General features: G+C 37.6%; 1 protein-coding gene across 2 annotated transcripts in view; it reads left to right on the forward strand.

Moving 5' to 3' along the window:
- The first annotated feature begins 1636 nt into the window (after window positions 1-1636).
- LOC125225286 (17-beta-hydroxysteroid dehydrogenase 13-like) overlaps window positions 1637-13842 on the forward strand; it is a 44227-nt gene continuing 32021 nt past the window's right edge. The window contains exons 1-2 of one of the 2 annotated variants that reach the window (XM_048128922.1): window positions 1637-1788; window positions 13222-13291. In XM_048128922.1, coding sequence (XP_047984879.1) covers window positions 13230-13291 — 62 coding nt within the window. In that variant the 5' untranslated portion in view covers window positions 1637-1788; window positions 13222-13229. Of the gene's footprint in view, window positions 1789-2817; window positions 2913-13221; window positions 13292-13842 lie in introns of those variants that run through there. The other variant, XM_048128921.1, reaches the window with a different exon arrangement.

Below are 13842 nucleotides of genomic sequence, written 5' to 3' on the forward strand. Positions count from 1 at the left end.
GCCCAGCAGTGGGACTGGGACACATTATAGGCTATATAAAGATTCCTCCTTCCTCCAGATTCCTCATCCGTTTTGAGTGACCGGTACAGGGCAAGTAGCCAAATAAATACAAAAACTTTTACGATAATTTTGTTATCGTAGCTATTGTAAGTTGCTGCCAATGCACGACAGAGCTCACTGCGTTTCGATTGGCGTTTAGCATCAAAGTTAGTCATTTCAGCTATGCCGGCAGACCCAAGTTCAAGCTTTCGTCCATTCTGCTTTAAAGTTGATTATCTTTCAGATAATAACAGTTTTTTTTATATAATCAACCTTAAAGCAGAATGGATTTACCCAGATTTGAAGCTAAGCGACAACTAGGTATTATAGAATTCGTTATTTTGACACTAGAAGTTGTACGTCTAGTTGTCATCTAACAAGTTACAATGGAAGATCGCCGGTAAAATGTTATGGTAATTTATCACTGCTTACATTTGTTACGTTTCGAATAAATTATACGGTTTTTGTTATTTGTGACTGAAAAATATTCCGCCAAAATTCAATCTTCCCGCTCCTGGTTTTCGACCACTTGATATCTTATCTTATATCAATGTAGGTATCTAAGTATTTACTTAATTTAATGTTAAAACTATGTTTTTTTAAGGTTTTGTAAGTAATTAGTATGTATGTAATAGAAAACTTAAATTTTGCCCTATTATTTGTTTTTTAATTGTATGTAAGTACTTACATAGTAGTCGTCTTGTGTCACCGCCTCAACCCGGGCAGGCTTAAAATCAGCGCTGAAACCACGCCGGAAAGGCGAGGCTCCAGCACATAGCTTGTCACGTAATAATTATACCCAAAATGTAAGTTAAATTTCCTTGTATTGTATAGGTTACCTACATATAATTTTAAGCTATATAATAAAGTACAGATTGTAACGACCATGTTGTGACAATAAATCATTCATCTATCTATATATTTATCTATCTACTTATCTACAGGGTGTCCCAAGACCATGGGACATGAAGGGAAAGTACCTAAAATATCACAGATAGGATATGTTGCTGAAAGAAGACTTTATTTTATTTTTAAAACTTGGCAAAACTGCATTCAAAAATTTTAAATTTTTTTTGGAAATATTGTATGGACAAAATTTAAGGCTAAGGAGTATGCCACGTAAAATGTTAAAATTCATGGTCTTCTTTTTATGTCCGACACTATGTTATTTAGAGAAAAATAATCCTTATGATGAAACCTATCGATCGGTATGACAAAATTACAGGATGTTTTTTTTTCTCGTGTAGCGAGTTTGATTCCCGGTTTAACCATGTAATTATTTAAAAATCTATGATTGCAGTTTTACTTAATTTTAAAAATAAAATAAAGTCTTCTTTTAGCAAAATACCCTATCTACGATATTTAAGGTACTTTCCGTTCATGTCCCATAGTCTTGGGACACCCTGTATATTATTTAGCAACCGAATGTTACTCAAGGTCAGGGTGATCGCTGATCCGCCGAATGCTTGGTTTCTAGCCGTGTGATGCGAACACGCGAAGCTGAAAAATGCAATAAAATAGCCCAAATAATATTCCAAATGCAGTTTATTAGCAATATAAATCGCACACATCTCAATTGATGATAAGCTGCATGTGGCTCGACCTAATTCGCCGGCACGCTCTCCGCTGATACGTTCAGTCAATCGCACCGCCCGCGCGCAGCGGCCGTGTCAGACGATTAAAAATAACGCGCCGGAATTAAAAAGTTTGTGTTCCATTTTTGAATTTGAATTCGCGTTCGTTCTCTTTGTAAGTATTGGGGCGTTTTTCATGCTTTAAATTTACACGTGTTTATTATCTTAGTATAAATTAATTCCAATATACAATACCTACAAAGTAATATTACGCATTTTTCCTTTATTAATAACGAGGAAAAAATATTACGACATCGATAAAAATAGTCAAGTGATTTATACCAGCAATTAAAAATAGACAATGACCATTTTGTTCGATTATTATAATTTAATTTGATTAATAACTGTATAATTATTACAACCGGTTAACTATGGATATGAACACTCAATGGACATTATTTTAAATTTAACTGGAGGATAACGGGGAAATCGGATGCACAAAGTAATTACTGATTTAAAATAATTCGTAAATTCACTTTTTGACGACGCTAAAAACAATTTAATACATAGGTAATTTGGATAAACTTAGCAAATCAAATTAAATAGACTAAACGTACATGAGTAACAATAAGGCGGTCAAATATCGATTTTCTTGACATTCAAGCGGCGGTAATGACAGGTGGCTGGAAAACATGACATTTTCACGCCCCCGGCGGGGAAAAGTAAATGACAGCTGCCACTTGCCGTGCAAGTTGCATGTCATAATTTAAAATGAGAAAGTGCCTTTTATATTATGCCAGTAATAGGAGACTAGTGGTACCTATTCAAGGAGATTAAAATTAAGGACGAAACTTTGATATAGTTTAATGGGCCACAAAAATATTTAGATTGAATGTTCATTTCACGTTTTCCAGACATTTAAATTATATTAGAAAAATTGGGAAAGTTTAAACAAATTATTATTTTTTGATTTGCCGCCAATGATCTCGTGAAATTGACATACAGAGCCATTATATTATCTGCTCGCGTTAATTGAAATACTTATGGAAAAACTCGCAATCCCTGAAAATTAGAAAAAATCAAAGCATTATCCTTTACGACCGTAGCCTTACAGTGAAATTTAAAAAAAACACCGGCAGCTGTCATTCAAGTTCATTACTACCCACAATGTCATATTTAACCGACGTGAGTTTTTCGAAACGTATGTGTAAACATTTGAAAATAATCTCGTTCATATAAAAATGCCTAAGTCGTACATTTCGATCATTGGAAAGCAAATGAAACTATGCCGACGAGAATGTAAGTTTTACTCATTGTAATTCATACGGTTTTATCTAAGTATGAAAGTTTAGTTTTGTTTTTACTATAGGTACATAATGCAAACTAACTGTGCGATAATGTTTAAGCGGACTGTAAATTTTGGGTTTTTTAATTTTGATCGACACAAGGTTATGAACACGAAAAAACAGTTATGAGATTACTTCGAAAAAACACCTTGAAATTCAGAGGGAAGGCAACTAACCTGGGCTTGTAGGATGTAGAAGCTCCTGTGTCAGGCGGCGAGGTCCTCAGAGACCAGATCGTACTCACCAATACTCCAAGGTTACCTGCACGCCTGATATACCACAGCTCCAGTGTCTTCTTCTTCTGATCTCAAGGCACAGAATCTATTTCTAGCAACTTTTGACTAGTTTAAACACAGCTAATACGAAAATTAAATATTCGACGAAAGCGGGCTACAAAATGCAGCTTACCGCGCGGAGCTTTTTCGAGCAAGAGGAATGACTTGACGCTAATTTTGAACCAGTGTTCTATTGGTGTTGCCATTACGAAATATATACATATATTTTTTTTTTAATTCTGAACATTACCGCCCACCAAAAATACAGTAAGTTATTTTTTTTTAAGTTTATAAGCTATATGGAAAGTAATTATATCTAAATTATTGCTAATTTTTGTCACACACTTGAGTTTTATTCAGACTCTACATGAGTGACGCACCACGGGGACGTTAGTTATCGTTAAGAGGTAAAGGGCACAGTTTTACAACTGGGCGTTTATACTGTCCAGAGGCTGTGCGAATGGTGGCGACGCGACAAATCCCGTCGTTCCCAGGATGCAATTGCACGATACGGCCTAAAGGCCAATTAAGTGGGCTGCATTGCTCATTAACAATGAGAACAAGAGTCCCAACTTTTAAGTCAGGGTGTTTGTTGAACCATTTTTGGCGTTGGTGCAAGGTGTGCAAGTATTCCAAGTGCCATTTGCGCCAAAAATCTTGGTGTATTTTTTGAAGTAGTTTCCACCTTTGAAGTGGACTAATCTTAACATCAGTGAAATTGCTTTCTGGTAATATCGTTAAAGGTTCGAGTGTGAGGAAATGACCAGGAGTTAGTACCGATAGGTCGTTAGGGTCTGAACTGACGGGCGATAAAGGCCGTGAGTTCAGCATAGACTCTAATTGGGTCAGGACAGAATAAAATTCTTCATAAGTCAAACGTTGTAAACCTATTACCCGTGACAGATGAGTTTTAACTGATTTGACCCCAGCTTCGGCCAAGCCCGAGAAATGTGGACTACCCGGCGGGTTGAAAACGAATTCAATTTGCTCCTTCTGGGAAGCATTCGCCATTAAATCTTTAAGTATATTGCTGGCGCCAATAAAATTTCGGCCTTGGTCCGATATAATTCTTGAGCAGCGGCCGCGACGCGAGATGAAGCGGCGCAGGGCTGCCAAGTAGGCTTCTGAAGTGAGCTCAGAAACGAGTTCAAAATGGACTGCCTTGGTGGCAGTGCAAACGAAGACACAAATATATGCTTTGTAGGATTTGCTGCCTCTTGCCCTACCCAACGAAATTGTGAAAGGCCCTGCATAATCCACTGCAGCAGAAGAAAATGGTTTCAACTGGCTAATACGAAATGACGGTAAGTCTCCCATGAGAGGAGGTGGGGCCACTTGTGGGCGCACGCGAAAGCATCTGATGCATGACGAAACGACAGAATGGATCGCCCGCTTAGGCGAGAGAATCCAGAAATCCTGAACAATAAGGTTGTGCAGGGTTTGTAACCCCGGATGGGAAAACCTACGATGATATTCTTCTATCACCAAAGCCGTCAGCCGATGTTCACGCGGCAACAGCATGGGGTGTTTCTTATCGTAGTCGAGCGTGTGATTATGGGTCAACCTTCCGCCCACCCTCAACAAATCCTCTTCATCGATAAACAGATTTAATTTCCGAAGAGGTTTGTGCAGGGAGTTAGTTAAACCCTTTTTGATGAGACGAATTTCGGTCGAAAAGACATGCTCCTGGACATGCCTTACGAGAAATCGTATCACCGAGTTGGTTTCACACGTCGACAGGGTCAGAACCGAGGCTTTCAACGAAGGGTTCATGAAATTATGAAGAAAACGAAAGCAATACGCCAAAATATTTACGATACGACGAAATGACGAATATTTCGAAAGGATTTGCTCGATAAAACTCGAGTTCATTGCGCTAAACAATGTTAAAACTTTTTCTTCCTTGAATGCCGCTCCGTCACTTTGCACGAGGGACTTTGGCCAATCCTTTTCAGGACAAGACAACCACGTAGGCCCCGCCCACCATGACTGGCACTGCAATAAGTCAGCGGGAAGCAACCCCCGAGATCCGTGATCCGCTGGATTATCACCACTCGATACATGGTGCCAGCAATCAGGAGCAATTTGCTCTTGAATCGCCGCGGTCCGATTTGCGACAAACGTTTTCCATCGCGACGGACATGACCGAATCCATGTCAAGGCCACGGTGGAATCAGACCAAGCATAAGTTTTGACGTCAAAATGGAAGTCCTTTAATGCATGACGAACTGACGTTACAAGATCAGCTAAAAGCACAGCAGCCAACAATTCCAAACGCGCAATGGACAACCGTTTAAGTGGGGAAATTTTACTTTTGGCGCAACAAAGACGAATGATAATGTCTTCGTCATCATTAACCATACGAAAAAACACTATTGCGCAATACCCTCGCTCCGAAGCATCACAAAAGCCATGAATCTGAATGTCATGGGACAAAACCATGCGACGAGGTATTGACAATGCGCTCAAACACGACAGTTGAGATTTTAACTTGAGCCACTGTTCAGCGATGGGTGCTGGAGCATCCGCATCCCAGTGGAGTCCGGAGGCCCACAACAACTGCATAAAATATTTTGCCAGGAAGACCACTGGCGAAAGGAACCCCAAGGGATCAAAGATCCTAGCGATCTCTGAAAGTATCGACCGTTTTGTGCAACGGCACTCAACGTTGGAGGTTTTAAACGAAAATGTGTCAGATTTAGGTTGCCATAACAAACCTAAAATCTTTAAGGAGACGTCGTGAACGTCTTCGAAATTACGAAAATGTTCCGAATATAAATCGGAATCTGACAAATTAGCAAGGAACCCTTGATCGTTGGAAGTCCATTTCCTTAAATGTAACCGAGCAGAAGTTAAGATTTCTATTAACTCATCACGAATAAGTATGGCATTTTCTACCGAATCTGCGCCTGATACGATGTCATCAACGTACGTGTCCCTGTTGAGAACGGCGGCACCCAGGGGAGCAGTATCGCTAAACTCCTGCGCCAGCTTCGAGATACACCACAATGCTTGGTAGGGTGCACAGGAGACGCCGTAAGTTACCGTAAGCAGGCGAAAGTCCTTAACAGGTTCAGAAGGAGACGGACGCCAAAGTATGCGTTGATAATCACAGTCTTGCTTATCCACCAAAAATTGGCGATACATTTGTTTAATGTCCCCAGTGAACACGACAGCATGCCAACGAAACCGAATTAATAAATCGAAAATATTCTTTTGTAATTTTGGCCCTGGCAGCAGAGTGTCATTAAGAGACTTTCCCTGACTATCCTTGGCGCTAGCATTAAAGACCGTCCTCAAAGGGGTAGAAACCGAATCGGGGCGTAAAATTCCATGATGAGGTATGTAATAAAAAGGACCTTCAGCCGACGAAGGAGCCTTGACCTCCTCCATGTGACCACACTCCAAATAGTCATTCATAAAACTGACATATGCTGTCCGAAATTCAGAGTTAATATCAAACTTCTTTTCTAAATTTAGAAGTCGCCTAAGTGCGATTTCACGAGAGTTGGAAAACCGGGGGCGATCCTGAAGGTTATTGAAAGTCAATGGGACCACCATTCTTCCTTCAGGATTCCGACAATATTTCGCACCCATAAGGTTTTCACACGACAAATCATCTTTGCTCAAAGTAACAGAGTTTGGGCTAACGACACTTTCTATTTCCCAAAACCTTTTGATACTATTGTCCAAAGACACCGACGAAACGAGAAGACACATCTTGGGATCACTCAAGAGGCCCTCGCCACTACGACACGATAAATTGGTTTTAAATAAATCAGTACTAGGACTTACGACATTTTTAATTTCCCGAGTCTGATTATTATTTTCTCTTAAAGAGAGCGACGAAACATGATAACAATCCTTTTTGTTTTCAGGAGTTGTTCGAGAACGAGAACGATAACGAGAGGACTCAATATCCACGCCACAGTCACCCATGACTAACCAACCAAAGACGGTGTTGATCGCTGCGGGTTGACCTTCCTCACCCTTCACTAGTCCAGGTTGAAGGGCTGACACCAAAAGACCCACATTCATTAGAATGTCAACAGGCCCTGGGTTATAATACTGAGGATCAGCAAGATCAAGATCCTTCAGATGTGTCCATGCCGAAGAATCCAATTCACTATAAGGCATATTCGGACAAATTGTCGACAGAACGAAGGCTTCGAAAGAAAATTTGTTATTTCCCTTAGTGGGAAATATTTCACAAACTGTGGACCCCAGTGGTGCTGTTGATATATACTCGATACCGTTGATAGATCGGTGACACTTAGTTATTGGTAGCCCAAGTCTCTCTGCAAACGGCTTAGTTATAAAATTACAAGCCGAAGCGTTGTCGAAAAGAATCCGTACAGGCACCAGACGACCCATACCATCTTTAATGCGGGCGAGAGCAGTAGCAAAAACTACTGGTGTGTCATGAGTGTGCACGGACAATGCAGTCAACTGTGTAGTGGGTTTGGACTCTTGACCATCCTCAACCACCTTTTCCTTTTCGAAATGAAGCAGGGAATTATGTCGAAAACTACATTTATTGCAGCGAACAGCTGATCTACAATGTCTCATACTATGAGAGGGCTTTAGGCATACAATACACAGCCTCTTCTCTTTCACTTTCGAAAATCTATCAATGGGAGATAAGTTTAAAAAACTGGGACATTTTTCCAACTCATGACCAGTGGAAGCACACACTGGGCAGTTTAGAATAGGCGCTGAGGGCACCATCAGTGAAGTTTTATTTTTAACTATATGAGTAACGGGTTTATTTGATTTAGTATTTACCGCAGGTACTTTTATTTTACTATTGGAGTTTTCTAAGGCTTGACCTCTTTTTTCTATGAATGACTGTAAGTCTTCAAATTTGGGAATATCCACATTAGATTCCAACTGTAACTCGAAGGCCTCGCGTGTACTAACATCCAATTTGGACCACAAAAGATAAAACAGCATAAAATTCTTGTCAGGCAATTGAAATTTAGACAAAATGTCAAGATTTTCACAGAAAAGACGGCTTACTCTGTCAATATCATGCTTATTTTTCATCGACTCGCAATTTAATAATTTTTCATAATATACTATAGCAATTTGTCGCTTTTTATTGTAATACTTTACTAATGTTTGATATGCAACATCATAGTTGTCATCAGACAACGGAAATCCTTTTATCAAATCATAAGCATGACCCTGACAGCTGGTTACTAAATAATGCAGTTTTTCTACCTTAGGTATGTTCCGCCGATGAATCAGGGAGTCAAACAAATCACGAAATGCAACCCACGACTCAAGTTCTCCATCGAAGGCTTTTATCGAAATTTTGGGCAAATGAGCCAGGTTCAACGGGGTCGTGACCTCTACTGGTTTGATATCACTCAGTAACTGAGCGCGCAATCTAGCTTGGACAGCTTTCAATTTAGTCTCAAATTCTCTTGTTAACGCACACTCCGACTGCCTCTGTACAGCGCTTAAACTTGCTAATACTTTGATTTGAGCTTTATGAAACTGATTACTTAAATCAATCAAGTCTTGTTCAACATAACCAAGAAGATTGGAGGCTTCTATGTGTTCCAATCTAAACACAGCATAGTCACGCGCTACCCGCGAATTGTCAGCACATCCCGGTTCATCGTCACTCATTGTTGATGAATATAAAACTAGGCACTACACTACGAAAAGGTTTGAAAACTTCGAAAATACCAAGTTGTTTACGATAATATGACACAAGACAAGTCCAACGTCAATGTCACTGTCACTAATGTCTATGGTAAAGTTGCGTTCCGTTTCACACAATTTCCACAGACCTATACAATTTCACGTATCTGTGGAGTCACACACGAAAGAATTTATAATTTTATAAGCTTACCCTCTATTTTTGGTGGGAACACGAAACGAAATATTTTACACCAAATTAATGAAGAATAGCTTAAAACACGACAAAACTAAAGCTCCACAGGCTCTTTCCAAGATCCGGTTCGAAGGACCAAATAATAAATGTGCGATAATGTTTAAGCGGACTGTAAATTTTGGGTTTTTTAATTTTGATCGACACAAGGTTATGAACACGAAAAAACAGTTATGAGATTACTTCGAAAAAACACCTTGAAATTCAGAGGGAAGGCAACTAACCTGGGCTTGTAGGATGTAGAAGCTCCTGTGTCAGGCGGCGAGGTCCTCAGAGACCAGATCGTACTCACCAATACTCCAAGGTTACCTGCACGCCTGATATACCACAGCTCCAGTGTCTTCTTCTTCTGATCTCAAGGCACAGAATCTATTTCTAGCAACTTTTGACTAGTTTAAACACAGCTAATACGAAAATTAAATATTCGACGAAAGCGGGCTACAAAATGCAGCTTACCGCGCGGAGCTTTTTCGAGCAAGAGGAATGACTTGACGCTAATTTTGAACCAGTGTTCTATTGGTGTTGCCATTACGAAATATATACATATATTTTTTTTTTAATTCTGAACACTAACAATTAGATTTAAATGTTATATACAGAGTGGGGCCTGTAACAAAGGCGAAGAATTGAACTCTAGGCTATTCTCCTTATACCGATCAACATTTGTTCGGTGACTTTTAAAAATAACTTGTATTTTGATTTTTATCACCCTTGAAAGTTTTTTCTAAGAGGTAATGTATTGCGAATTCTGTTAAGTCTAAAGTGTGACAGACAACGTCAATGACAACAATAATGGCGTACATTGAAGCTAATATTTATTTTGTATGAAAAATTAAAAATTTAAAGACTTCATAATTTTTAAAAGTCACTGAACAAATGTTGATCAGTATAAGGAGAATAGCCTTCAGTTCAATTCTTCGCCTTTGTTACAGGCCCCACTCTGTATATGTGCGGTGGTCAAAAATGTTAGTGTATAGTAGTGTATAGGTTTAAATCTATAAGCTAGTTTCTCATACTTTAAATAAAATATTTTATGCAGTGCACGAAATACAGCCTCACATAATTAGAAGAAAAATATGGACAGTAGTTATGTTAAAACATAATTTATATTTAGTCAAAGAGAAAGATATAAAGTAAATGAATTGACCGTGACGTCACTCCTCAGTATTTCATAGTAATTCCATATTAGGAAATCGTTTTGACAGTCCATAAAAAGAAGCTGATTTGACTAGTAGGGAACTCGCCTATAATACTAAAATTTGATCAGTATATTTGAGAAAAATCTCATAGTAATTTGTGGTGGTGTGGTGGTGGTAAAATCAATAATCGAAGGGCGAATTGAGAGAGGCAGGGGAAAATCTAAAGAGAAGACCAACGTAGTGACGTAGTGATTACTCCACAGACAAGTATTTGTGGTTCTCACCTTTCGGGACAAACATGATCATCCGATTTGTTGAATTCAGAACACCAAACTACATAATTCAACTCATTTGTTTAATCATACAGAGCTACTGTTCGATTGTAGTCGTAATATTAATATGTTAATACATACATTATGATCAGACCCAGTTACGATAACATTTACAGAGGCCTTTTCAGTGTGGCACGCCCTCTGGGGTCAAGGAATCTTGTTACTACTCGATTTACTAATTATAGCTAGTACCTACATTTTAGACACCTACCTATCAAGAACGATTTAATGGACTAACAAAGCCCATAGAAAAAAGCGTACCCCTGAAATGTATGGGCTTCTTAGGCTTAAAACTAGATGGCGCTGTTCGGAAGCTGTTTAGCCTGGTAGTGGCCAAAATCATATTTTCCCCAAATATTTTTGCGTGCCATACCTATTTCTTTATTTTAAAATCATGATATCACGTCAAGGCACATTTTGAAAAAAAAAATGTAGGTATCATCACTGTAGTTATGATAGTATTTAATATGTGGCGCTAAAAAATCGAGGTACGATTCTTAGTGTATGTTTAAATCCTATGTAAATAATCCTTGCCCTATTAAGTGTTTTATTCAATGGTGATTACGCAAAATAATTATATTCAGTAGGTAACTAACATGATTTATTAAACTATTAAAGTGATTTAAGTGATACGTCGTTTAGTGTGTTATGGCCGTAGTTTTTAACCGACTTCAAAAAAGGAGGAGGTTCTCAATTCGACTGAATGTTTTTTTTTTTTTTTTGTATGTATGTTCCTCGATATCTCCGAGAATTGTGGACCGATTTTCAAAATTTTTTTTTTAATCGAACGGGTATAACCCCGAGATGGTCCCATTGGCACCAAGTCAGGGTCTGATGATGGGATCCTGGAGAAATCGAGGGAACTCTTCAAATGTTATAGGCACATGTAATGTTTTTAGTGTATTTTTCAAAGGTAAACCAGTATTTACGCCTGATGGTAATAATTTTATGTGGCTGAGCTGATGATGGAAGGTCAACTCCTCAATGGTTAGGAGTTAAAGGATAATTCTTTCACTAGTGTACATGTATTCGGACTGATACATATAATATCAATAGGAACCACTAAAAATCAACAAATAAATAAACTTTTTTAACAAAAAATAAAACCGCCTTCAAAAATAAGCGCGTTACAAAACACGGAGAAACTAAAAAGCAAAAAATAATAAACCTTTGAATTCAGATTTCTTATCGTATTGCAATAATCTAAACATCCAAATTATAAACAAATCAATTATTTTTGGAGTCGGTGCCAGCCTGCGTATGGTTGGATGGGGCAAACAGGCAATAGCAAGGCGACGAACAGGTCTGGTACCGACTGCAAAAATAATTGATTTGTTTATAATTTGGATGTTTAGATAAGAAATCTGAATTCAAAGGTTTATTATTTTTTGCTTTTTAGTTTCTCCGTGTTTTGTAACGCGCTTATTTTTGAAGGCGGTTTTATTTTTTGTTATATCTATGTATAAATCCTAAAAGAAACTAATTATACCTAATACAAGTGAAAGACTATATTATCACATACATGACTTTCCTTCTTAAATACACTGAGTATGTATTATTTTACATCGAATGAGTATATATTATCTAATATACCTAGGTAAGACGTTTTAGTCAAATAATAGACCTCACTCGATATTGTGTTTTTGTTAAATGGCATACAGTTTAATAAGTAGGTATAGATGGTACAACTTACATCTACAATGTGGTCGAAATGATCTCATTGTTATACCTACTTATCACATAAATGAGTACTCATGTATAATAATATAACGGCATAACATGCTCAATGTGTGATGAAAACTTTATAAAATTCATGCTTACTTACTTCATCAAAGTTTTAGTCTTGATAAATATCTACTCACGTGATTTGGATTTTCATAAAACTCTAAATACTGGTTTAAGTACAAAATAATTATGCATAATATACCGTATGGTAATAAAGTATAAATAATTATATCCCAGCATTAGTGTTTTTGTGAGTAATATTTTCATTTTCATATTCACAGTTTAACGTTACTACCACTTATTTATGCAACATTTTAGAGACAGTTCCACAACTAAAAATGCTAACCAAACATTTAACAAAACATTTGATTGGTTACTCTTGTCGAAAATTAAGAAAAAAATACATTTATTGCTTTCAAAATACGTCAAACTGACGTCAAGACGATGAATTATGTATTTTGTATACAGACAACTCATCCATATTTAAAATTTATATACTTATTATCTGTTGACTAAAACTCGGTTGTCTATTTAAGCAAATTTTGAAATGCAAATATATTTTTTATATATTAAATTAATTAAATTAGTCTGTTGTCGACATGTCGAGTAGAAAAACCGGATATATACCTACAAAAGCAATTTGCTCCAATAAAACCGTAGACCTGACCTATACCGGTCTACAATGTTGAGGCCAATAATAAATTACAGAATGCTCTTTGCGACCAAAAACAGCAAAATATAAGTACTTGTTTATTACCTATACTAAATCAGGGCTAGTGCCTTATTGTTTTGTGATTATTTCGGTAGGTTTCTCAACATTTTAGTATATACATAGTAATAACCAAGGTGAATGTACTTATGTATTATTCAATGTCGTGTATGTTTTCAGATTTCATCATGTCTTCAGCCACAGCCACCAAAAATGGGACTGTCCAAGGATTAGCAGCCAAGGCGCCATGGTAAGTTTACTTTTACTTTTCATGACGACAGTTTGTACGCGAATAACGATTTTGTATGAGAGTAAGTAGTTCGATTGACAACTTATTCACATGATTTCAATTGTTACCAAATTCATGTCTTGTAATTTATGTGGGTCAGAATGAATCCTACATCTATGATTAAAAATATTTATCCGGTTCAAAGGACCAACAATAGTTATTTGTTTTACAAGGGGGCAAAGTTGTTGTTTAACCGGACGTGCCAATATTGATACCCGAGCAAGCGAAAGATTCCAATATTGAACCGCGAGCGTAGCGAGAGGTTCAAAAACTGGAATCTTGAGCGTTGCGAGGGTTTCAAGGCACGAAGGTTAAACAAACTTTGCCACCGAGTGAAACACAAAATTTTTCACCACACCAACACGAACAAAATACTGACTATAAAATATCAAACTAAATCAAATCCATCAATCTATTCAATATTTATGATTCAAAATCATCATTTATAGGTAAATTCTACCAGCCAGCTTAAGAAATCAAGTTAAAATTTGTATGAAATTACTTTGCACTCT

The sequence above is a fragment of the Leguminivora glycinivorella genome, chromosome 4, assembly GCF_023078275.1.
Source record: "Leguminivora glycinivorella isolate SPB_JAAS2020 chromosome 4, LegGlyc_1.1, whole genome shotgun sequence".
Lineage (NCBI taxonomy): Eukaryota > Metazoa > Arthropoda > Insecta > Lepidoptera > Tortricidae > Leguminivora > Leguminivora glycinivorella.